The following is a 25736-nucleotide window of genomic DNA, read 5'->3' on the forward strand; positions in this document are numbered from 1 at the left end:
TTCTCCAGGAGCCTGCGCATGCCCCACAGCTGCTGTCTCAGCCCTGGGGGGGCTGATTCCCACCTTCATCACATCTGAGCCCACCTCACCACCACGTGCCATTCGAGGGCCGCCTTCCTATCTTGCTAATATCCCTTTTTGTTAAGTTGGGTTTTTATTTTTTTCTTTTAGCTCTTGCTGAAAATCAGCTCGGGCAGAGCGACCGCACTCCATGCTGGCTAATGGCTTGGAGCCGCTCCAGCCTGCCGGATGCGTTGGCTTGCACTTGTGGGTGGTCGTCGGCAAGCGTGATGTCTTCTCTCTGTGACTCTCGAGGGTCCTCTCTTCTTGCAGGCTCGGCTGTTCACACTTGGCTGGACCTCCTTGTTGTCTGGAATCACAGCTTTTGCTGCACACCCTGCAGCTGGGCTGGTTGCTCTGGCAGGGCTCAAATTTTAATGGAACCGAAGCACTCTCGGCCTTTAGGCACGCTGGCTCGTTCGCTTTCATCTCATGTTGTTTTGTGCTGTTTCCGTTTGGATCAGATGCTGTCCCAGGGTGCGTCAGGCTCACAGACCCAGAGGTGGGGTGGCTTGGGAGAGTTCTCAGGTGGTTAGAAGTGTGCGTGTACGTGGGGAGTGAGTCTGTCTGCTGATACCCCACAGCATCTCAACACTTCTTCAGTCTCTGTCTATTGCAAAGGATGGCATTTCATTTCTGGCATCACCTCTCGGTAGCTGTGCAACCATGAAGGAGGAGCTGATTCTTGTGGAGTTTCAGTTTCTTGGTCTGTAAAATGGGGATAAGAATTTTTCCAATCAGGGTTGATGTAAAGATTAAATGGGAGCCCTGTCCAGGTAGCTCAGTCAGAGTGTCGTTGGACAAACCAAGGTTGCGGGTTTGATTCCAGGTCAGGGCACATATAAGAATCAAGCAATGAATGCATAAATAACTGGAACGACAAATTGATGTTTCCCTCTTTCCTTCTCTCTCCATCCCTCTCCCTCCCTCTCTCTCACTCCTTCGTCCCCCCTCGAATCAATAAATTAAAGCTTTTTAAAATGGCTATATGGGAAATTGCATGGAACATTTCATAGTACCAGCTCAGCAAGTGGAAATTCTAATCATGGTGAAGTGTCCATAGTCAAGTCCGTTTTCACCGTGGCAGTGAACTTACCTTTTCTTGAGCCCCTGAGTAGGTAATGTAAGGACTCTCTGAATTGAGGACTCGAGCTCCCTCTTCCTTGTATTAAATTCTCTGACTTCTCAAGGGATGTTAGCTGGCGTTTTGCATTTTCTTCAGGATCTGATTGTGGCAAACCGGGGAACAGTACGTTAACGTCCTTGGCCGCCATCTGGGTGCCCTGCAGAGATAGTTCAACTGCAGCAGCTCCGTCTTCCGCACACCCTTCACGGTGGCTTCTTGGTTTCTCGCCTTTTTCTTTATTTGGGCTGCCTCCTTTGGGCTGCGTTCCCCACTCGATGGAAAGGGAAATGGAGGATGAGGAAGGAGAAGCCGAGCCCAGCCTGTCAGCCCCTGTCAGCTCCTCTGAGCAGCAGCCAGTCAAGTCCAGGTCCCTGGAGAAGTGGCACGCCTCGGCCACCGAGCTCTCTGCAGGATGTAGACTTCCTCCTAACTGTCACTTCCCCAAGGGCCTGTGCCTCCTTGTCACTGTTCTTCTGAGCAGAGCTGCGAGCTGCGGCAGAAGGTCCAGATGCTGGGGGGCGTGGCCAGTGTTCACAGGGATCTGGCCAGGCCCCCAGCTGCCCCCAGGTAGGGGCTAGAGCGGACGGCATCCGCAGACACAGCAGCAGCTGCACAGAGAGCATGGCTCCCAGCCAGCCTTGTTCCTCCGGCACCGCCGGTCCGCTGACCCCGTGCAGGGGCCCAGGGAGTGCCCGCGTGCAGTGAAAAATGCCTTTCGTCTCCGTTGGTGCCTCTGCCGCTCCCAGCCCCATCCCCGTGTGTTCCACAATTAGCATTTCTGACGCTTCCAAGTGAATACGGACAGATGTTCGCACAGGTGCTGCGCTCTTCACTGGGTAAACAGTGGAGTTTGCCTGCCTCTGAGCGCGTGCGTGTGTGTGAAGCGTGGGGCCTTTGAGATGTGCGTAGTCTCTACAAGTGTTCTTTTTCAAAGCATCTGAAGCACTTTGCACATGGTAGGCGCTCAATAAATACTGCGTGATGAGTGCCTGGTGGGAGTGAAAGACTTTTGTTTCATAATAAGCCTAGCGGCACAGGAGCGGGAAGTACAACTGCAAGTTAAACCTTGAAATTCACAGACTAGAGAAGGTAGAAATCAGGTCCTGCTTCGCCACGAAATTGCCTGCGGGCACCTGCAAACCACTCGTTCCCTCTCTGCGTAGGCCAAAGGTGGGGTGGAGGGTGCGCCAAGATACAGATCTTTACCCAAAGGGAGGTGAGGAGGGTTAGATGCTAGAAATGACCTCAGTGGCTCTTCAGATTAAGTGCCCTTTAAGTGGGAGCTCACCGTGGCTCCCCCCAGGAAGAGGAGCTTGGATTCTGCCCAGGCAGGATGTTTGTGGATGGGGTTGTGACGTCAACCAGGACTGGCCACCCTGGCTCTGTGTTTCCCGTTGGTGCACGCAGTCCAAGTGCCCTGCTGTTAGAACCCTCTGGTTCGAGTCCAGTCTCCTTAACCTGCTCACAGCCACCCGCTGTCCCTGCAGGTGAGGGGAAGGGGATGGGTGCTCAGACTGCCTGGGCTGGGACCCCAGCTTGGCCACTTCCTTGCTCTGTGACCCTGAGTGAATCACTTAGTTTCTCTGGGCCTTAGTTTCCCCTGTCTGTAAACAGGATGATGGACAGTCTGCGGTTCATCGGGCTTTTGCGACCCTCGAGACTCTGTTTGGTGCGCGTTAAGTGCTCAGTGGGAGCTGTAGTTCTTGCTACCCTTCCCAGGACATCAGCCTTGTCTCTGGCTCTTTGACTGCAGGATTCCCGAGCCTTCTGGGTTCCCAAGCACGCCCTGCCGTTTGCTTCTCTGTGTTTTGTGCATGATCCCCCCCATTTCTGGAAGGTGTCCTCAGTTGCTGGCCAGTTCAAGGCCCCACCCCATCCACCCTGTGACACCTCTTCATCCTTCAAAAGCCTATGCAGACATCACCCCTGCATCCCTCCCTGCCTCTGCCTACCAGCCCCCATGGGGGTAGCTGTTGCCACATCCTTTTCTAGGCTTTTGTAACCAACAAATGACTTTTAACGCACCAGAATCCCATTTCTCCTTTCACCTCCTGGTAGTGAACCCCGTGAAGACAAAACTCATGGTTTTATTTTTTCAAAACTCCGACATGTAGCGCAATGCCTGGTATACAGGGGGTGCTGAATAAATGGCTCCTCAAATGAAGCCATGCTTATTCGCATCTGGAAAGTCAGCCTTTGTAAACTTCACCCTCCCCTTTTTCTCTCCCAAATGACTGCATCTTTTTTCCTTAGGACTAGAGAGCTGCTCTCAAGGTCATGTTTACAACCTCAGGGTGGGAGGTTCCTGGGTGACGGTTGTGGGAGTGGGCACCTGGGGCAGTGATCATGCCCTGGGTCACTAAGGGGAGCTCATTTTCCCAATCCCTCCTGCCTTTCTGTTCCTCTCTTTAGTTAGTGTTCTCAACTTGGTGGCCAGTTCAAGACCCTTCCACGGCCAGCCTTATGTATCTACAGGAAATCCCTCTGGGTTTGGCCACTTAGAACCCTGTCAGCTGTGCGGAAACAAAGCTGGAGGTGGCGCCAGGCATTATCCTGGTCAGTTTCAGATCAAACCTCCTCCTCCTAGAACAGCCCTTGACCCATGGGACTGGCCCGGGTGAGCTTTTCGTTTTTTCCTTTCCGCCTCTGGCTTCAGCCTTTGGCAAGATGGGTTTTGGGCCTGAGGCCAGCGATTCAAGGGAGAGGGCTCTGTGCCAGTTCTCCCCTTTCTGGAGGTCGGTATATTGGCCCGGGGCTCTGCCTGGGTGTGCAGCCTTTACTGATGTGTGCAGATAATGTGAGTCTACCTCCCACACCATCTTGCAACCAGTCACCAGCAAGAGAAGGCCTGAGCGGAAGGAAATGTTTTCGGCAAAGCGTGTCTCGCCCGATTTGTATCCGGGGGCCTTTGCAGAGCCAGTGCAGCGACGCCATTCCTGGAAAACTCCTAAATGTCACTGCTTTATTTTCCTCCCCTCTTCCAGCTTTTTCCCATGGAGTGGGGCTCTCAGCGACAACTGGCGCGCAGTTGGGCGATTGCTCGTTGTCATTCTGGCGGGCACTGGTTTCCGGAGGGCTCCGAGTGCTGTGTGGGTATTGGCATTTGTTTCCGCTGTGCCCAGAGCACGGTTGGCACCGGTCCCAGTTAATGGATGAAGAAACTGAGGCTCCGGGGATCAGATTGTGAACCGGGGGAAGGGAGGGGTATAGCTGGGGGTGAACTTGGGTGCGCGGGCTACCTTTTGTCCCGAAGAGGATGTGCAGGGCTGTGTGTAGTGGTGTGTGTGTGCGTGCACGCGTATGTGTTTAGAATGTATGAGGTTGTGTATACATAAGAGAGAGAACGAAAGGGAGCAAGTTGCAAGTTGCATCCTCAGTATAAACTTGCCCAGAGCAATCATTGCCTTGCATTCTTTCTGATCAGAGCTGCCTCCCATGAGGAGGGAGCTCATAGGCCTTGTATCCAAAGCAGCCTCCCGCCCCAGGCCCCAAACGAAGGCCCCAGTGGCTTACCCAGCCCAGCAGACTCTGCACTCACTGGGTGGGAGGTGGGTCGCAGAGGCCCTCCCTCTGCCTGTTCTTTCCCTGTCCTCCCTGGTGCAGTTTTATGGCCGGCATATGGAAACTGTTTCTATTTACCCAGCACCACCAGGACGCTGCTGCACGCTGTGCTCCAGCGAACGGAACCCTTGGATTCCCTGCAGGGCCGTTTCAGAGGCTGCATGCAAAGCAGCCAGCTGTTTTGCAGGGAGCGTCTGGGCCCTGTTACATCAGCGTCGCCATCTGTGCAAACAGGTCATCCTGGTTTGTCTGCCTGTCCTCCGGATGGGGAACTTCTCTCCCACTTTGAGGCAGAGTTTCTGGTATTGTTTTGTATTCTCGTGGCTGTCAGGGGTGGTTTGTGTGTTTTTTTTAGTTTCTTCTCCTGCCAGTGATTTTAGTTCACCTCCCTGGGCCAATTGCCAGGCTTCAGGGAGCGTAGTTAAGGGCTAGGTATTGTATAAATCTTTAGTGGCTGAGGTCTCGGGCCTGGAAAAGGCTGGGTTTCACACGAGTGCTCTCTGCCCAGGGCACCAGAAGTGCCGAACTAGATGTTTCCCATCGGGGAACTTTCCCCGGAGGCGCAGAGCGGAATCTTCCTGGTTGCCAGGAATGTTCCTGGTCAGCCTCCTCTGGCCCTTTGAAACCTCCTGCCAGCAGAAAAACCGGCTTGCTGCGAGGGCCAGGACGACAGCTTCCCCCACCCTCCTGCCCGCTGGGGGCCTTTTCCGTTCTTCCCTCCATGTCCAGCCCCGCTGCCGAGGCGGAAATGCTGAGGCAAGGGCCAGCGGTCGTATTCCTGGAGGAGGCGGCAGAGAGCCAGCTCCCCGACAGCCCCGTGGTGAGGCCATGCTGTCTGCTGGAGCGGGGCCTTTGTGGTGAGACTCCACCTTGCCTTTCCAGCTGTCCAGGGAGAAGGTGCCCCGCCTCGGGTAAGGACGGCGCCTGAATCCTAGGTCGCCCAGGCCGATTCTTACTTAGTCTCTAACGGTCACAGGTGCGAGGGCCGGCCCAGCACACGGGATGGGGCTGGACCCGGGGGGCTGCGGTGAGAGCCCACCTGACCGCTTTGGTGGCCAGGACTCCGTAGGAGCAGGGGACGCTCAGAAAGGATCCGGCACCAGTCACCTACCTAGGGACCGTTTCTCCCAGGAAGTGCAGATTTGGTCCAGGTGGGCAGGAGTAGATCAGGGCAGGGCAGCAGGTCACCGGGGCAGGTAGGTTCTAATTGTCACAGGGCTGTGAGACTCCCTAGGCAGACGACCTAGGGCAGACCCATTGGGTTTCAACAGGAATGTGGGGACACACCATCCCCTGGGACTTTGTGCCCAGTGGTGACCAGGGGAACGGGGTCGGGGAGAACTCCCCATAGCCCTCACTTCCAGCTTTGAGGGAGTTCATTCTGAAGAAGCCCCTCAGATCGGTTCCCCGGGACACCTCATGCTCCTGACTCTACCCGGCCTGAATTCCAGGCCACACTCAGGTGGCCCTCTGACCTCTCCTGGGGCCCCTTGTGCCTCCCGCCTTCTCCTTTAAAGGCCATAATTGTCCTTTCCCTTTAGGGGACTGCGGAGCCTTGGGCATTCCTTGTAACTACAGCAATAAAGCACTTGGGATTTGGAGCACGGCCATCGCCTCTCTGGCCACTTCTCCAACCGAGGAAGTGGGAAACAGAGCAGGGGGGGGACCCCACACGGTGCCCCCAGCCCCACTGCCGGCGGTGCATTCAGAGTGCTTCTGAACTTGGCCATGAGGCTGCTGCCTCTGCTTGAGGCTGCAGATGAAAGGAATGGGAGGGACGCAGCTCCCTGCCTTCATTTGCGCCCTTTCTGTAACCCCTAAATGCTCTCGGGCCTGCGCGAAGGGGGCTCTTTGAAGTCACCTGTGGCTTTCTTGAAAAGCCCCTCAGTGGCCCTAGACTCCCTTGTCACCAGGGCCTTTCAGCCCTCAAACAAGCTATCAGGCTTTGCCTTTTGGTACCAAGTCCGCAAGCCAGGGTCTGTGTTCTGAGCAAGTGCAGGGTTGAATGGTCAGAGCCCTGAACAAAGTCCGCCTCGGAGGGGAGAGTTCTCCATTCTCCTCAGTAGTTCCGGTCATATTTTTCCTTTCTTTTCTGTTTGAGGCTCTGCTCTGAATTACTCCTATTCAAAATAGTCGCTCTTCAGCAGGTTTTTAAAAGAATGATCTTTAGAAACTTGCAAAGAGGTCGTGTCAGCCCCTTCTGAACGCCCTCGGGCCCCTGCACGCTGGCTGGAGGCTCGGCTTGTCACACCCGCTGTGCCCTCCGGCCGCTGGCCACGTTTAAGCATCCGCACAGGAGTGTGCAAGAGCTTCCCTTCCAGAGGTGTTTGTCAGCACTTGCTACCTCGTGCCTGAGACCGCTCTGGGCTCTCAGGACTCCTCGGCGAATAAGACAAAAGTCCCTGCCCTCACGGGCTGACATCCCAAGGGAAACAGGCACTGAACAGGTCCACAGGTAATTGAGCACACAGTAGGGAACGGGGAAGGGGTCCAGCCCCAGAAGGAAGCAGAAAGCAGTGTGAGGGAGACAGAGGGTGACAGTGACGTGACCTCCCAGGGGGAGCCAAAGGCAGCCTGTGAGAGGGCAATGTTGGCGGACCCCTGGGAGGTGGCAGAAGGCGACCAGTTAAAGATCTGAAAACAAATCAGAGGGCAGAGGGGGCAGTGAGTGCTGGGAAAGTGACGGGACGCCTGCACCCCGAACCGACACTGTTACGGTGTTACCTAGGCTGGCCGTGTCTCGGACCCTGGCTCCTGCCGTGGTGGGCGAGAGAGGGCGGCACCGTCCAGCTGCCTGCCCGTGGCTGCGCCTGCTTCCCGGTCACGTTGAGGCTCCAGCTTCCCTGGCCTGCGCGGGCAGATCGAGGAAGGTGATTTGACCTCCTGTCTGCGCCTAGGGCTTAGTTCTTTCAGAAATGGGGGCACTGGGATCGCAGTCAGGGGATGTTGGCCTTGGGCAGCGACGGGCCAGCATTCCTGAGTGCACGCGGCAGCCAGCGCCCCTTGCCCTGCTTGTAACTCCATTTTGGTGGCTTCTGCTGCTAATTTTTGGTCCTTTAGCACTACCCTGTAGTCACCTTTTTTGGGTTTCCAGTTCTTGAGAGACATGCAGCCTCCCACTTAGGAGCTACCCAGCCTGGATCGGCCCCCCAGCCCCGTGTCTCGCCAGCTGCACGACGTCAGAGAGGTCCTTAGCCTTTTACTTCCTCACGTCTGAATTGCAATGAATACTATTATCTTCTTCACAGGACTGCCGTGGGAATAAATAGGTTGATTGGTATAGAGTACTCAGTTATGTACATTATAATTCGATTGCCATGTAACACATCGCCCCGAAACCTAGTGCCTTACAACAACAGCCTCGTTTACTTCGCTTGTGAACTTGCAGTGGGGGCACCCCCCCCGTGCCAGTCTGGACCCCTCACCGGAGCAGGGACGGCTCATTCAGCTGGCGGGCAGGTCGGCACTGGCTGTGGGCTAACGGCTCCGCCGGGCCGTGGACGAGGGACCTGATTCTTCTCATGGGCCTCTCCTCAGCACGGTTCCAAGGGCAAGGGTCCCAGGAGAAAAGGGGGGCAGCATTTGTATGACCTCAGAAGCCGTAAGCCTCACGTCCTCCATGCTCTATTGACCAAGGTGCCACAAGGGACACAGGCTCCACCTCTTGGTAGGGAAGCGGGAGGTTCCAGAAGGGCAGGGGGGGCGAAAGGGAATGTGGTGGCTGTCTTCGGAAATAAAGTAAAACCTGCCACAGAGTAGGTTTGAAGCAGGGTTCTTCCTCCTCCTATCCCGGGGTTATTAGGAGTGTGGATTGTGGGGAACCGAATTCTCAGGGTAGATGTTCCTCTTCCCAATAAGTTCACGAGCTGACAGTCATTTCTAGGTGTCACTGATGACCGTGTGTCAGTGGAGACACTAAGTATTGTGACAAGCAGGCATAAGTATAAAAGGATCTTTACGGGCTCAGGTTTTGGAAGTGCTCAGAGGTAGATTTCGGGCCGGGCCTGATCCCGGGGTTGCAGCCCGGGTGGGTGCCTCTGTCACTGTCGCGTTCTGCGGCGGCATCCTTCTCACGCAGGCTTTCCCCGTGCGGTGGCGGTGGCAGCCACCAGCAGCAGCTGGCCAGACTTGGGTCAGCACGCATGCCTGCACCCGGCCCTGTCCAGGGGAGGTGAGGGGCTCTCAGCACACCTGTGCCACCTGCCCGGAGCCAAGGGGTGGAATCAGCCAGAGCCTGGCCCAAAGAATGTTCTCCAAAGGCAGATGGGGAAACAGAGAAGAAAGGACATTGGTGTCGGCAGGCAGCAGCAACGGACAACCTTATACCAAGGAACAAATCCAATTATTTTATTCTTTCACTCAGTGGAATACTAACATGTCTCCAAAAGTCAAAAGTAAACAAAAAGATCACTTCCTTTCCGTGACTCTTTTACCTCCACCCCACCTCCCTTGTAGGTACCCAGTCTCACTGAGTTCTAATTTCGCTTTCCCCTGTGTTTTTTCCTCTGGTAAAGTGGATAGCAGTATGTTTTCTTGTTTCTTCCCTTTTTTACACACAAGATGTATGCACTTTTTTGCACTTGCTTTCTTCACTTAACAAGAGCAGGAAAAATATTTTTAACTAGCCACGCGAATTTTGGCTTTCTTACCACACGGAGTGGAGTGCCGACTTACCGATAATGGTAGACCAGTCTGAGTGCGAGAGGCGCCTGCCAGCCTTTGCTTCTTCTAGGGAACAGTGGCTTTCTTCCCTTACGCCTGGGGTCGTACGTGAACCTCTCTCTCCTCCTATGCAGATGGAGGCAGCCATGCCATCCACGACTTCCGGCCCCCCAGCCTGAGCTCAGAGGGTGAGAGTTTCCCGTCCAGCCCCCCTGGACACAACTGGGAGATGAATTACCAAGAGGCAGCAATCTACCTCCAGGTGAGTGCCCCTGGGCCGGGACCTGGCCTTTCTCGGTACCTGTGGGTGGAGTAGGGAGCCGGGGCTCTGTTCGATGCCCAGAAATTCAGTTGCAGCTTCTGTTCTCTGCGCGAGCCTCTCACCTGTACAACAGGGAGAGCCAACGGTGCCTGTATGGGAAGGGCGATGGCCACGGGCTTGTCACGGGACCCCAGTTGTGGCTCCACCTGCCCGTGAGTCTCCCTGAGCCTGTGCCCTTGGTGTTCTCTGCCTCACCTTCCCTCCTCAAAGGCACTCCCTCCACTTCTCGGGAGGGAGTTCTCCTTCATATACTTCATACTGTAGCAGGGGTTTGCTGACCTAGCGTGGGGAGCGTAGAGGTCTTTATTCCTTTCCTATTTAACTTGCTGCGGCTTTTGTGTTTCTTGTTTCATATTTGGGCATTGTTGTTCTTAACAAAAATAAGCCTTTTTTATAAAAGTAGTACATGCTTGTTCCAGTAAGTTTAAGTACAAAGGGAGTGTAAAACACTTTCACCTAAGGCAAGCACTGGGTGGACCCACTGGGTTCCGCTGGATGGGTTCCCCCATCCCCACCATTACCCCCCTTTAGTTTATGACATGTGTCTCAAGTTCTTTAGATTCTGTATTTCCCATACTATTCTTGCCCCCCCCATCTATTTTCTATCTACTGTCTATGCTACTTATTTTCTGTACCTTCTCCCCCCTTCTCCTCCTCTCACTCCTCTGTTGCTAACCCTCCTTGAGATCTTCATTTCTATGTTTCCACTCCTGATCTAGCTGTCCTTTTAGTTTGCTTTTGTTTTAGGTGTGGTTGTTAATAACTGTGAGTTTGTTGTCCTTTCACTGTTCATGTTTCTTTAACTTCTTTTTCTTTTTTTTTTTTAAGATTTTATTTATTTTATCTTTAGAGGGGAAGGGAAGGAGAGAGGGAGAGAAATATCAATGTATGGTTGCTTTTCATGTGTCCCCTGCTGGGAAGTGGCCTGCAGGGAACCGGCCTGCAACCCAGGCATGTGCCCTGACTGGGAATCGAACCGCGATTGTCTGGTTCGCCGGCCCGCACTCAGTCCACTGAGCTACACCAGCCAGGAACTTCTTTTTCTTTGATAAGTCCCTTTAACATTTCATATAATAAGGGCTTGGTGATGATGAACTCCTTGAATTTGATCTTATCTGAGAAGCACTTTATCTGTCCTTCCATTCTAAATGAAAGTTTTGCTGGATAGAGCAATCTTGGTTGTAGATCTTTGGATTTCATGACTTGGAATACCTCTTTCCAGCCCCTTCTTGCCTATAAGGTCTCTTTTGAGAAATCTGCTGACAGTCTGATGGGGACTCCTTTGTAGGCGACTGTCCCCTTACCTCTTGCTGCTTCTAAGAGTCTCTCCTTCATTTTAATTTTGGCTAATGTAATGATGATGTGCCTTGGTGTGTTCCTTCTTGGGTCCAACTTCTTTGGTACTCTCTGAGCTTCCTGGATTTCCTGGAAGTCTATTTCCTGTGCCAGATTGGGGAAATTCTCCTTTATTATTTGTTCAAATAAGTTTTCCACTGGTGGCTGTGCCTTTCCCCCTTCTGGTACCCCTATAATTTGGATGTTGGAGCATTTAAAGATGTCCTGGAGGTTCCTAAGACTCTCCTCATTTCTTTGAATTCTTGCTTCTTGACTCTTTTGTGTTTGGCCATTATTTGCTTTCTTCTGGTCCACTCCATTGATTTGAGTCCCAGTTTCCTTTTCATTGCTATTGGTGTCCTGTGCAATTCCATTCATTTCAATGAGTTTCGCCTTCATATATTTGTCTAATTTGTGGCTATAATCAACCAGTTCTGTGAGGATCCCGATCACCAGTGTTTTAAACTGCGTCTGAGAGTTTTGCTATTTCTTCATCGTTTAGATTTATAGGCTCTGGGGCTTTGAGATCTTCTTGAGCCATTTTTGGTGTGCTCGTGCCGTTTAAGTGTGAGGAGCGGAGCCTTGGACTCCCAGGTTGCTGGGTTGTGACGCTGTATGTAGGGGCGTGGTCAGTGCAGGGAAATGGCGGCGCCCTCCCTGCTGCTTGCTGTGAGGACCCGCTGGGTCCCGGTCTAATCGCCCACTCCCTTGCTTGTCTATCTGTGCACAAATGCGCCACCACAGTCAACCCGCAGCCCTGCTCCCTCGCTGTTTCCCCGCGGTTGCTCGCTCGGTCGCTCACTAGGTCCAACCCTGCGCTTGGATTCCACACGCCTGAGTCCGTCTGACCGAGTTTTCCTGTGCAACCCCGCTCCGCCAGCTGCTGGTTTCGCCTCTCTTACCGGTCAGGCTGAAGAATTTGTTGTTATCAGACTTCCAAAAAGTTCAATTTTCTGTGTTCTGGCTGTGTTTTCTGTTGCTAATATTTAGTTGTCTCTAAACTTGGTTGTGTGAGAAGGCACGGTGTCTCCACCTATGCCTCCATCTTGGCGGAAGTCCCTGGTCTGTTTTATTTTTTTAAAGTTCAATTAAAACCAGACGTTTTTCTGGTGGTCGTTCAGTTGGCTGTATGTTTCCAGGTTTTCTACAGTGTCACAGCTGTGCTCCTCAACAGTGAGAGTTGGTTCAGGATAAGGCTATAGAAATGTTTGAGGGGCGTTTTGGCCTGCCTGCTGACCTGACAGGGTCACCCAGGGTCCCTCTAGGTACTGTCACCTTCTCCCAGGTTGAACAGGTGCTAGATAAGAGGATGGGGTGGGTGAAAACCCAGAATTAGAACGACCTGGGGTTTTTTCAGAAACCCATAATTTCTTCTTTCCTTAAGCAGGTGGGACTATTGGTCATAAAAATATTTCAGTGGGCACTGCTAATTTTTCTAACAGCCCTTGGAGGTGGTTCAGTCACCTCCCACTTTATAGACTGAGACTCAGAGGGGCTGAGTCCAAAGCCACCCAGCTACTAAGTCCCAGAGCGTGGGCTTAAACCGTGTCTGTCCAGCCTCCAAATCACCTCCTTTCTTCTATATGTCGTTGCCTCATTTCTATTTGAATAGATACCACGTGTACTCCTTGCAAATGAGCCGGCAGCTGGAGGAAAAGAGGTGACCGAACAACAGTGGCGGCTTGGCAATTTTTGTATAACATTCACACCCACATGCTGGGCACATATAGAACTGTGTGTATACACACACACACACATACCCACCCACCCACCAGTGTATACCTGTGTCTGCGTGTTTTTGCACAGATACCCATGTCAGAAAGTTGTTCATCTCAATGTTAAAGGTGATTAGCTGATGGAGTTTTCACAACCTTCTACATAATCCTATGAATTGTTTGCATGATTTTTACCAAAAATGCATTTGTTTTTAAAAAAAATCAAAGCAGAACTCGGGTTTAGCTGCTGTCAGGTCAGACGGTCTTCCTTTTCCTGCTCTACAGCTGAGCCGGGCGCAGACCCCGAGCCAGGCTGCTGCCGTCCTTGGGTCACCGGCCCCTCACTGCTTTAAGGACGCCTGGCCCCTGCAGTGCCTTTTCCCAAACTTCATCTGTTAACTCCCTCCCTGTCGGGAGCCACATGCTCAGTGGTTACAGGGCCTTCAAGACATTCTCCTTTTCTGTGTGGGCTTCCGTCCCAGGGAGTAGAGAGAGAAGCCCTGGAAGTCACGGACAACTGGCCTGCCTTCTTGTTTTTCTTAATCTCATTCACGATCAGCAGCCGAGAAACGAGGCCAGTGTTCTCTTGGGGTCTGGGTCAGAATGCAGTGACACGGGTCCTGTTTCACTCGGTCCCTATTGGTGGAGCCTGCCCTCCCCACCTCCTGCGGCTGCTCCCAGTCCCGCAGCAGAAGCCGAGGCCCCGTGCCGCGGTTTCCTCCAGTCAGACCTTCGTTCCTGGCTATTCGCGCAAAGAGCTTTTCCAAGCATTGCACTTTTTTAGTAATCCAAAACAGAGGCTTCCGGGCCACCGTGGGTGTCCCCCGGCCACGGCGGCCGTGGCAGAAAACCACAGCCGTGCGCAGATCACAGCACCGAGAGCGAGGCTTGCCACGCCTGCCCTCTGTTTGACTGCCGGGATGTTTGTTCCCTCTGTGGGGCCTGCCACTGCCGAGTCTGCGGTTGGTCTTTGTCTGTTGGTAATGAGGGCGTGACGTAGCCAGCTTCAGGGAAGTGATCTGCTCGCAGTTACCCTGCAACCCACAGTCAAGGTCAGAGCTCCCCACTTCCTGGCTGCCAGACAGTCACCGGCCTGGGTTGGGCCCGGAGAAGCAGTCTCTTGCAAAAATGGTTCATCCTGCCAAGCATCTATTAAACACCTGCTGTGTGTACCAGACACTGTCCTAAGTTTATTCTTAGGGGAGCCCTGTGAGGAAGGGCTGGCATTATCTCGTTGCTAGCTGGAGAAGGTGAAGGGACTTCTCAGTGTTACCCAAGGAGGAGCAGGGGGTGGGGTGGGGGGCTGTGCCTGTTTACCCCAGAATCTCCCCCACCCCTCCCCCGCCAAGCTTTACATTCTAGTGACATTTCTGAGAGTGAGGGTTCGGCCTCCAAAGGGACCACGTGTGCCCACTGCTCTCTTCTCCCTGCCCTTTTTAACCTTTGATCCCTCCGAGTGGTTTTTTGGACGGAACCAGTCCTTTTAGCCCCCTCAGCAGGCCAGGGGGAGGCTCGGGTGCTGAGCAGTTTTGCCGCCATAGTACTTCTGAATTTCCATCGTCTTCCCGCTCTGGTCTGAATCTTCTCTTACCCGCCCAGGCCCTTCCTTCCCCGCCGGGCCCTCGGCGCATCCTTGGTGCTGGGTCTCAGAGACTTGCCCACCATGTGGCTCTTGTTTCTTCAGGAAGGTGAGAATAACGACAAGTTCTTCACCCACCCCAAGAACGCCAAAGCGCTGGCGGCCTACCTCTTCGCACACAACCACCTCTTCTACCTGATGGAGCTGTCCACCGCCCTGCTCCTCCTGCTGCTGTCCCTGTGTGAGGCCCCCGCCGTCCCCGCGCTGCGGCTTGGCATTTACGTGAGTGTCCACACGGCCGGGAGCCCCTGCTCTCTGGGGGCAGGCACCAGAAACTGTCCTCGAGCTAAAGCAAGCCTGAGAGGGAACATTCTGGAAGGGCAGACAATGGGAGTGGATTTCAAACACGCAGGCCCTGGGAGGTCACGGGGGCCTCGGGCGCAGCGATGACTCCCTGGTCCTGCTTGGGGTCCTCAGTCCGTCCGTGATTCTGCTCCCTCGGAAATCCCAGGGAGGGCGCCGTCCGGCTGCCTCCCTTGGGACCAGTGCCTGCACCTCGGCTCCAGGTGGGCAGCACCCTGATGGCAGTGCCACCCACTCTGTCCACCCTCAGAGGAAAAGGCAGGCGGTGTAGTCGACCGTGGGGAGGACAGGGGACCGCTGACGCCGCGTCTGCACGCCCTCCGCTTGCAGGTCCACGCGACCCTGGAGCTGCTCGCCCTCACGGTGGTCGTCTTTGAACTTTGCATGAAGTTGCGGTGGCTGGGCCTCCACACCTTCGTCCGGCACCGACGGACTATGGTCAAGGTGATGTGTCCCTCTCCTTGTAGCTTTTTCCTCCCGTGTCACCTTCAAGCCTGTCTCTTCAGTTCAGTTCCAAATCCCCCCATGCTCTGAAGTGTGACCTTGGGTCTCTGCCCTCACCGTGCTCCGGAGGGTCACGGTGATGGTGACAGTAGCTAATGTGGTTCCGAATGTGGGGCGTGCTGAGCACTGGACCGGTAGCCTTGGAGGGAGATGCATTACTGTTCCTAGTTCTCATCCAGCCAGACAGCACAGAACGGGATCTACGTCCCGGAGAGAACGGGGTTCAACCCTAGGTCTGCGTGGCCTCCAAGCCCACGCTGATCTGTAGCCAGCATTGTACACGTTCTCTCTGTGCAACAGAGAGAAGCACAAGTAGGAATGCATCAGAGCGGTGCTCTGCAGTGTAAAAAGCACTCACACTTGTCTGTCCAGAGAAAGGGTTCAAGGAATCAGAGATCAAGGTGCTCTGCACACCTGCCTCAGGGGTCTTCACCGTGGAGTCAGGAGAGTGGAAAGGAGGGGCAGGTAGACATGGCCGGGCAGAGTGGCAGTTTCGCCCCGTGAATGCCGTCTGAGCAGCTGGCTGGGAGCTCTCCTCTGGGGTTCACTGTTCTGGGAACACACATTGGTGCCCGCAACCTCGGGCTTTTCTCCATGGGCTGCTTGGTGTTGGGGGAGGGCCCCGGAGAGAAGGGATGGGCCCCTCCAGACCAGAGTGGGCAGTATCTAGCCAGCCTTGAGTTTAGGGTTTTGGGGAGGGTGTCTGGGTGGAGAAGCTGACGGTACCCTGTGCTTCTCCGCCCCCAGACCTCTGTGCTGGTGGTGCAGTTCATCGAGGCCATCGTGGTGTTGGTACGGCAGACGTCCCACATGCGGGTGACCAGGGCGCTGCGCTGCATTTTCCTGGTGGACTGTCGGTACTGCGGTGGCGTCCGGCGGTAAGGCCGGGGGGAGGAGCTGCTCACACAGGTTCTTCATGGCCCGGCATGGGCCTCTGAGCCAGCGGAGCAGGACCCAGGGAGTCCAGTAGCAATATGGTCCATCCCGCACATTGGGAGAATCTTAGCACACACTCTTCCCTCTGCCATTCGACCCACACGGAGAGGACAGTGGGGTTCCAGCTGAAGTTTAGGTCTCCTGACTCCAGGTCCCAGGCTCCACCCCATCTCACTCACAGCTTTCTGGGCCTGGCCCCTCTCCCTAAGCACAGTATGTGCCCAAACACAGCAGCAGCATCACCTAAAGCAGGCAACTTGCCAGAAAGTCCACATGACTCGGCAGCCTGTCCTGGTGCCTCCCCCGAGACCAGGGGACTGCTCTCAAACCAGACCATCAGCCCAGGGTTCAACTTAGCTTTGAAGACTGCGTCTGTTGGCTGGGGTGTTGATAAGAATGGGCCAGCAGTTCATTCTTGGCGCCCATCCTCAAAGCTGGACACAAGTGTCTGAGAACCAGGGAGCCCCAAACTGTCTTCACGCGTCCCACTTCTTGTGGAAGCCGACCTTTGCACCTGAGGCCGTGCTCTTGGCCTCCTGCTGCTCCCTCCCTCTCTGGCGTGCACTCGCCTGCTTGAACTCTGTGGGCAGGAGGAGGTGGCGGTTGGTGCTACCCCCATCTCCCCTCTTCGGGTCACCTGCTGAGTAGAAATCTCCCGGGACAATGCTATCCATGATGTCACAAGCTGGGGCACAGTGGGACTGAGTGAGTCAGGAGCACCAGACCCGGTCTCTGTAAGCGCGTATTTGGGCCCTGCTCTGCCTCGCCTCACTCACCCCTCCTGGCCCCCGTGTCTCCCCAGCAACCTTCGGCAGATCTTCCAGTCCCTGCCGCCCTTCATGGACATCCTCCTGCTGCTGCTCTTCTTCATGATCATTTTCGCCATCCTTGGTGAGCTCCCTGCGCCCTAGGCCCAGGCGGTCTCTGAAAGCAAAGTCACGGGGGGAAAAATTGTACCTGGACAGTTTTGGAAGTTCAGACAGGTTCTGCAAATGATATAAACACCCAGGCACTTCCACTAAGGAAATGAAGAACTAGAAGTAAAGTGGAAGCCCCCTTCATACCCTTATGAGCTCAGTTTCCCCCCCCCCGGGACTACCTGCGTCATAAACTCAGCGTTGCCATGCGAGTCCGTATGGTTTCACTTTATATTTGCATTTCCTTAAGCAACATGCACATGCTCTTATTGCTTTGCATGTTCAAGAAGTTTGTATAAATGATTACATAATGAGCATGTCCCCTTCTGCAAGGTGCTCTTTGCTCAGTACTGGTTATCTGTTGTGTGTTCATGTTGGCCCGTGTAGCCGTCACTCGTTCTTTCCATGGAGTGGAGTGAATCTACCCAGATTTGTTTGTCCGTTCTGTGGGTGGCATGTTTCACTCTCACAAGTCACATCACAGTAAGCACCCTCGTGTGTTTCCCGGTGGACACGCATCAGAGTTTCTCTGGCATATGGAGCACATTAGGGTCTGCACACTTCAGTGTCACTAGATAGAAAAGCGAGGTCACGGCCATCGTCACCCTGAGGAGGCCTCGCCTCTTCCGATGAAGCCAAGTGTTTGTGTGGCACCTGCAGGCAGACTTAGGGCTTAGACGGCGGGGTCCCGGGGTGAGAGGAGGGGACCCGAGGTGCACCCATGACCGTGGAACCCCAGTGCTCCGACTCCAAGGCCAGCCCCCGCGCCCCCATACACACCCCCCGCCCCCAGCCTTTGTGACTGATCTGTCCTGAGCTTGTGGCTCCTCTTCCACCCACTCTCAGAGGAACCTTCCTTGTGCTCCAAGGTGGGGCTGACTTACCCTGAGGCCAGGCATTCTCACTTCTCCTACAGGATTTTGAGGGACCAGGGGAGTAGCCCGTTCCGAGAGGGAAGACGTTGACGGTGTCCCCATCCCAGGGGCCTTGGCTGTGGGGGAACCGTGGGGCCCCTGTGGAATTATTACTTGGACGTCATGTTCTCAAAACCAGAGGTTGCAAACCGGCAGTCTGGATTTCAAATCCAGCCAATGCATGAGTTTTGTTTGGTCTGAAAATCTGGAGCTGACATTTTAAAATTAGATTTTTTATACAAAAATACAGATTTCTTGCCCTTTTCATACCAGACTTGATGGTACTTGGGCCACATTTCTGAATAGCTGCATTTACCCAGTGCCCAGTAGCACCTGTTCCCATCAGGCAGAGCACATGTTCCTCAGAGTGCCACAGTCCCCACCGCTCCCTGTTGCTTTCCCCCTGCCCACTGCTCTCATTTATGTTTATTGATCCAGCCCTTTTGACATCTGGATTTGGGACTTCTGCCCTAACCCTCTTTTCAATCTGTTTTCTACTACCTTCTAGGTTTCTACTTGTTCTCCCCTAATCCTTCAGACCCCGTAAGTAATCACCATGTTTCTCTGTTTCTTTATGGGAGGCTTTTCCCCCTTGGCAAGGCGGCTGGAACAGCTCCCTACCTACATTAGGAAGGGAGGCCCTGCCTGGCTTCTCATCACTGCTCATGGCCCCTGAAGGTCCCCGTTACCCAGACTTGAGCCGTTTCCTTCCTTGAGCGCTAGGGGCATGTTAGTCCATCCTGAGAATCATGTTTCCAGGGTCAGATTTGGAACATGGGAATGTTTGGAGGTTTCAGTGAGGGAGAGTCAAGGTAATTGTGCAAGTGTGTGATTCCCTGGGAGAAAAGTCGCAAAGTCTCTTGTCTACTTCTGCCAGAAGCAGGGTTCAGGAAGGCGGAGTTCTTCCTCCATGTCTGCTCGTCCCTCAGGGATTCTGTGGGAGGAGGGAGAGTTGGTGGGGTGTGGAGGGAGAGGGGCTGGGTGCTCCAGGTGGCCCATCATGGCCCGTTCCAGGCTGGCGTTGCTCTCGGGCTGGCGCCAGCATGCCCTTCTGCCTCCTTTTCCGGACAGTACTTCAGCACCCTGGAGAGCAGCATCGTCAGTCTGTTCGTCCTTCTGACCACCGCCAAGTGAGTTTCAGCTCTGCTTTGGCTCCTGCCCTCTGCCAGTGCCCAGCCAGTGGCTGGGGGCGCTGTGGGGAATAAGAGTGGCCTCTCAGTGGACTGAGAGTCGGGGAGGGTGGGGTGGGACTGGGAAGGCAGAGATGGGAGATGCCCGAGAGGAGATGGAGGCAGGCAGACACGGGGCCCTGCGGGTAACACTCCGCAAATGCAGCTTCCCAGACGTGATGATGCCTTCCTACTCCCGGAACCCCTGGTCCTGTGTCTTCTTCATCGTGTACCTCTCCATCGAGCTGTACTTCATCATGAACCTGGTGAGTGGCCATGTCTCATGCCCCGCTGCAGTGGCCTGCACAGTGCCGGGCACCATGGGAATGGAAAAGAAGGGACCACCACCAGCAGGGGGCCGGGGAGCCAGACCACAGTCAAGCGCAGTGTGGCGGGGAACGCCCTGCAGCCTCCCTGGGTTATTGCCGTCATTGCTGCTGGCAGCTCTAGAGTTTAAGCCAGGGGTCCCCGGGGACGTTTTCATTCTCCCAGCAAATGCACAATATAATAACTCTCAACGCTGGCACTTAGGAAGCCTTACCCAGGCACCATGCAAAGTGGATTAAATGATGTAACACAGAAACCCTGGAGGCCTGGGTATGATTCTCGATGTGCACATGAGGAAACTGAGGGCCGGATGGACAGAGTGACGTGCCCGTGCTGCACAGCCGGAGGCGTCAGGCGAGCCGGCCTGAGTCCAAGCCCTGCTCTTAACCCCTCAGTCCCAGCACCCCCGCGCCCTGGGGTGCCTGCGGATTCACACCCCATTTATCACAAACCGTCAGAAAATGCAGTGCCAGACACGCTCCGTTAAGGACCATGCGAAGTCCTGTGCACACTGGGCGCTCTGGAGGTGTTCACGGAGTCTCGGCCGGCCACCAGGCGGGTCCCTCCCATCGGCCCATCGCTGTTCCGCCGTGGCCAAGACCACGCGTCAGTGCCAGAATTATCAGGGAGAGGCTTTTACCAAGTCTCGCGTTATTTTTACACTTCTGAAGAGCCGTCTCACAGCAATCGTGGTAGTCAGGCCCCGTCTAGAAATAGAAAACGCTTTCTCTGGAGAAGACGTGCGAAATCTAAAAAGTTGCAAGTCTTAAAAAAGAAAAAAAAATTTTGAATTCCTCAAAACCAAAAAGAAATGTGTCGGATATCGCTTTTATATACAGTATCATTTTTATATTCTCTAGTTAGTTTTGAATCATAGCAATGTATTATGTATAATTGATTTATTTTACTTTGTTAAAGTTCAGGGTAGGGGTCTGCAAACCACAGCCTGTGGGCCGAAGCCTGCATTTGTAAATAAAGTTTTATTGGCACACAGCCACGCCCATTGGTTTCCGCATCCTTGGTGGCCGATTTCATGCTACAACTGCAGGGTTGAATAGTTTCAACAGAGACCATCTGGCCTTCAGAGCCTAAAATAGTTGGTATCTGGCTTTTTACAGAAAAACTTAGCTGACCTTTTCTTAAACTAAAAGGGAAAAAAACCATGGGGTAGCTGCAGTTTGAAGGGCTGGGAAGGGCAAGAGTGTCTCCCCAAATATTTCTGAAACAAAAAGAAAATGCTTCCAAAAAGGCTTCTTGCAGATTCTGCTCCCATCCTGCCATTGCCCCTGGTAATGCAGACTGTGTTGTTAACACGCTGACCTTGGAATTCGGCAGTTCCAGAATGATGTGCATTCAAGGGGCAGGCCTTAGGGGCCAGTGCGTGAAGCTGTGACCCACCAGGACGGAGCAAGGGCATGGAACTGAGGCAGCTTCTGGCATGTGATGCTCCTCCCCGCTCCTTGGTCAGGAGGGCACAGGGTGCTCATGGGCTGAACTGGGCTTAGGGCCCAGCATGCTCTTCCCTGCTTCCTTCTCACTTCATGAGACTGCCCAGTCAGGGAGGAGCTGTAGGTAGAGAGAAGTCCCCGGGGGAAATGGAATGATAATGTCTTCACGAATCTGAAGAGAGAAAATTTGCAAGTGACAATGCATGACCTTCCCCTGCTGGGACTTGGAGACAAACTACTGCACCAGGAGGTGCAGGCAGGAGGGTTACTCCAAGCCCCTTCTGGAAGAGCGCCCTCTGGAGGCAGAGGTACAGTCCCTACTTCTTGAGGTCCTGCCATGCATGGGAGCCAGGTCTCTCTGCTTTTCCCTCACAGCTTCTGGCTGTGGTGTTTGACACCTTCAATGACATCGAGAAGCGCAAGTTCAAGTCTTTGCTGTTGCATAAGCGAACCGCCATCCAGCACGCCTACCGCCTGCTCATCAGCCAGCGGGTAGGAAGGAGTGGGCCCCTGCTCCCTCCCCCTTGCCCTGGGCACCCCCCTGGGCCTGATGTTGGGAGGGCAGGAAGGAGCCGGGCACCCTGGGGTCCTGGCTGCGCTGGCCACCCAGAGTAGTTTTCCCAAGGGAAGGGGCAGTCCAGGCTCTGTATTTTTCTGTGTTGACGTTGACATCCTTTCTGTCCCCAGAAGCCTGCTGGCATCTCCTACAGGCAGTTCGAGGGCCTGATGCGCTTCTACAAGCCTCGGATGAGCGCTGGGGAGCGCTATCTGACTTTCAAGGCCCTGAATCAGAGCAACACGCCTCTGCTGAGGTAAGAGCACAGGCCAGGTGGGGGCGCTGTGGCCCAGTGAGGCCGGAGAGGGGCCTGCCAAGACTAAAGTCTTAGAGACTTTAGTTTTCTTTGAGATTCTTATACATGGAGACCGTATTCTTCAGGAGCCTCTCTGCAAGTGACAAAAGTCCCACTCAGATTTCATTGAAGCTGAGTCGACAAAAAATGAATGTATTGGGTCATGAAATGGACTGACTCAGCTGCTCACCTTCGAGCTAAGAGTGAGGTGGGGTGGTTGTATTCTAGTAGATCCACAGAAGGGGGTGTGCGTGCGCGCGCACACACACACACCCCTTGCACAGCCTCAGAGGACTGGCCCCGAGATCTCCGGGGCAGTCTTGTTTTTCTGGACTGCCGGCGACCAAACCCTTCTTTTCCACTTGAAGTCGGCCAGCTGTAGAGACGAGAGTGTGTGAGCCCTGTTTGGGCTACACTCTCAGCCCATTTGTTCCCTTAAGCCCTCTGCTAACGGGCTCACTCACCGTCCGTGTAAGAGTTGGAGTAATCCCAGGGGTGAAGCTGCCACTCAGCGCAGACCAAGCCCCTAGAGGAAGGAGGAGGCCAGCCTGCCCTGGGCACTGAAGTCTCCGACTCCCGGATGTCCCCTCCTCCCTCCCCACCTTCACCCGTCAAGGCGACCACAGGCACGTAGGTGAGAGAGGTAAAGCTCAGTGGGGGCATCCGGATTTTTTTCCTTTTCATGTTGCTGCGGCAGCCTGAAGGACTTTTACGATATCTATGAAGTCGCCGCCTTGAAGTGGAAGGTGAGTACATGAGTGAGACCAGGGAGGGGCGGGCGGAGGGTTCCACGTGCACATGAAGCCAGGAGGCCCCCAAGGTCCAGCTCTTTCCTGGCCGGAGCAGCGCAGTTCTGGGCGCTGGTCCTAACGCCCTCTCCCACGGCCCTGTTTCCTGGCCAGGCGAAGAGAAATAGAGAACACTGGTTTGACGAGCTTCCCAGGACAGCATTCCTCATCTTCAAAGGTAAGGCTCACCTGAACATGGCGTCCCGGCAGCTGGAGACAGATGGAAGTTTCCAGAGAGCACAGACGAGGCCTGGAGGAGCATGGGCTCAGAGGGCGTGTGTGTGAGTGTGTGTGTGAGCGAATATCTGTGTGCGTAAAAGACACAGAGAGCGATTGTCCCAGCAGGGAAACACGTGTTAGACTAGGACGGAAGTTGGTAACTTAAAAGCCAAACCAAAGGACACTTGTGGACCATTCATTTATTAAAGAAAATTGACCAAGTCCGGTAATTAGAAGAAAATGAAAATTTCCCACCCGGACATAACCACTGTTCATTCTCTAACGTGTTTCCCTCTGATGTCGGTTATTTCTCCTGCGCTTTTAAGAAGCAGTCGTGGGATTACCTTGTATATTTTGTTCTGAAACCTGCCTTTCTGTCTAACAGTGTATCTCTCCCATCTTCCTATGGCAGGATTTATGCCTCATGTATACGATGTCTTGCATAGGATAAAATCTGAGCATTTTAAATCGGAGTGCCCACATTATTTACCTAATAGCCGCCCCTTTGTTTACTGCCAGTTTTGAAGTGGGGCAGCCTCCGTGTGGGGCTGTGGTTAGCTTACAGGGAGTTTCTCACGCAGAAAGCCTGCAGCCTGGGCCTGGGCGCAGCCTCAGCCCATATTTTCTAGAGGGTTGTCAGCTCTACTGGGATGATAGTTACCCAACTGGTTGAATAAACTGTCCCGGGCCCGGGCTAGCAGTAATGCAGGTGTCAGCAGTGAGCATCGACGCTTTGTTCTGTTTCCTCCCGGCCCCGGGTTGCCCAGGCTGCCCCAGAGCAGTCGTGGTCCGTGTCGTCGTGTCCAGGTGTCTGAGTGTCACCAGCAGGCAGAACAGGCCCTGCCATTTCACCCCTGGGTGTGAGCACCCTGGTTGCTTTCAGACATGAACGAGGGAGTAGGGGAAGGCGCACTCGCCTATGAACATGTCGGTGCTAACATTTCCTCTCTTCCAATAGGAATTAATATCCTGGTGAAGTCCAAAGCCTTTCAGTATTTCATGTGTAAGTGTGAAACCCCAGCGCTGGGCCCCTTTCCTCCTGAGTCTCACTCTTCCAGAAGGCGGGAGGCAGGAGATGGGTACTGCAGTCACGGTTTTGAGTTCTCATTATAGGAAATTCCAAGCACGTGTACAAGTGGGGAGAATACAGTGAACCCCCGTGTGCCCATCACCCAACCTAATTACCATCCAATGGCCGGTCTTTCTTACGCATCTGCCCCCTCACTCTGGCTCACTATATCCTCTCTAGACCTGGAGTTTTGGAAGCAAATTCCAGAACCACAGAGTGTGACTAACCACAGAGTGTGACTGATGGTTAGGTCGCTCACGTCTGTTTTCATCTGTAGCTTCCTCCTCCATCCCTTTTCTCCCTGTTGAAATCCGTGGTTGAAGAAGCAGGATTGTGTGTCCTTCAGTCTTGTTTTTATGTTTCCTCTGTCACTTATTTCCTGTAATTCGGTAGTTTCTCTAGAGCTGTGTTGTCCCGTGTGGCAGCCGCTAGCCTCGGGTGGCTAATTACATGTCAGCTAATTCAAATAAAAAATTTAGTTTCCCAGGCACAGTATCCACACTTGAGGTGCTCAGTAGCCACAGATGGCTAGTGACTAATGGAACAGCCCCGATGAAGAGATTTCCGTTGCCACAGAAAGTTCTCTTGGACAGCACTAACCTGGGGGCTTGACGGGAGTCCGTGTTTCTCAGGAGCTCTGGGCCTTGCTGTGGGAGATGGGGTTTAGCGACCACAGTCCGAGGTGCTGGAGGTGTGCATTGCATGGAGTTCGCTCTTGTTTCTAAAGCCTTTCCCTGGACGGAGGGGAGGGTTTGGTGTGTTTAAAGATAAGCTGTATTGTGAGTTTATCCTGATATCTGTAGTTCACATTCAGGACTGTGGAGATGCCCCCTGGCCTCAGCACCCCTTCCTGTCTGGATTCCCAGGCTCCAAACCTGGTTTCCCAGCAACACTGACACGGCTGCTCATGTGCTTCCGCCCGCAGCACACACACAGCCGTGGCCGAGAACCAACACCACACAGCCCCCGAGATGCGGCTGCCGGAAACGCCACTCCAGGGGCCGCAGGCAGGGCGCCGTGTTTTAAGTTCCCCTGGTGCCTCTCCGAGTCCGCACGTCACCAACTGAATACACATTTAGGTTTCTTTCTTTTTATTTTTCTTTTAAGATTTTACTTATCTTTAGAGAGAGGGGGAGAGAGAAAGAGAGGGAGAGACACATCAGCGTGTGGTTGCCTCTCACACACCCTCTGCTGGGGACCTGGCCTGCAACCCAGGCATGTGCCCTGACCGGGAATCGAAGCAGCAACACCTTGGTTTGCAGGCCAGTGCTCAGTCCACTGAGCCACACCAGCCAGGGCATACATAGGTTTCTTTATTTTGTTTTATTTTAACTTTTAGGGATTGCTTTTGCATTTAACTTTGTTTTATAACTATGTGAAATGTTTATATGGTTCCAAGCCAGATCTTTCAAAGAAGTCTTGTTTGCATCTTGTTGCCTCCTCCAAGGGGTAACTTTTTAAAAAATATATATTTTATTAATTATGCCATTACAGTTGTTCTATTCCCCTCTAATCACCCCTCTCCCCACCATTCCCCCCTTTCGTTTATGTTCACTTGTCTCAAGTTCCTCAGATTCTATATTTCCCCTACTATTCTTGGCCCCCCCCCATTTTCTACCTACCATCTATGCTACTTATTTTCTGTACCTTCTCCCCCCTTCTCCTCCTCCCACTCCCCTGTTGCTAACCCTCCATGTGATCTGCATTGTTGTTGGACTTTCGTACAGTTCACTTTTCTGTGTTTTGGTTGCGTTTTTGTTACTGAAGCTTTGTTGTCTTTAAACTTGGTTATGCGAGGAGGCACAGTGTTTCCACCTACGCCTCCATCTTGGCCGGAAGTCCAAGGGGTAGCTCTTCATGTGATTTATCCT

General features: G+C 53.7%; 1 protein-coding gene across 3 annotated transcripts in view; it reads left to right on the forward strand.

Annotated features, from left to right (window-relative positions):
* TPCN1 (two pore segment channel 1) overlaps nucleotides 1-25736 on the forward strand; it is a 53269-nt gene that overhangs the window by 14639 nt on the left and 12894 nt on the right. For 2 of the 3 annotated variants that reach the window (XM_037133441.2, XM_053669925.1), the window contains exons 3-15: nucleotides 9544-9671; nucleotides 14466-14642; nucleotides 15054-15167; nucleotides 15975-16105; nucleotides 16966-17054; nucleotides 18503-18537; nucleotides 19066-19124; nucleotides 19330-19429; nucleotides 21314-21430; nucleotides 21626-21750; nucleotides 22487-22535; nucleotides 22692-22755; nucleotides 23755-23799. In XM_037133441.2, the coding sequence (XP_036989336.2) occupies nucleotides 9544-9671; nucleotides 14466-14642; nucleotides 15054-15167; nucleotides 15975-16105; nucleotides 16966-17054; nucleotides 18503-18537; nucleotides 19066-19124; nucleotides 19330-19429; nucleotides 21314-21430; nucleotides 21626-21750; nucleotides 22487-22535; nucleotides 22692-22755; nucleotides 23755-23799 (1233 nt within the window). Of the gene's footprint in view, nucleotides 1-5397; nucleotides 5659-9543; nucleotides 9672-14465; nucleotides 14643-15053; nucleotides 15168-15974; nucleotides 16106-16965; nucleotides 17055-18502; nucleotides 18538-19065; nucleotides 19125-19329; nucleotides 19430-21313; nucleotides 21431-21625; nucleotides 21751-22486; nucleotides 22536-22691; nucleotides 22756-23754; nucleotides 23800-25736 lie in introns of those variants that run through there. The other variant, XM_053669924.1, reaches the window with a different exon arrangement.

Source organism: Artibeus jamaicensis, unplaced genomic scaffold, assembly GCF_021234435.1.
Source record: "Artibeus jamaicensis isolate MK-2021 breed Jamaican fruit bat unplaced genomic scaffold, CSHL_Jam_final contig_525, whole genome shotgun sequence".
NCBI lineage: Eukaryota > Metazoa > Chordata > Mammalia > Chiroptera > Phyllostomidae > Artibeus > Artibeus jamaicensis.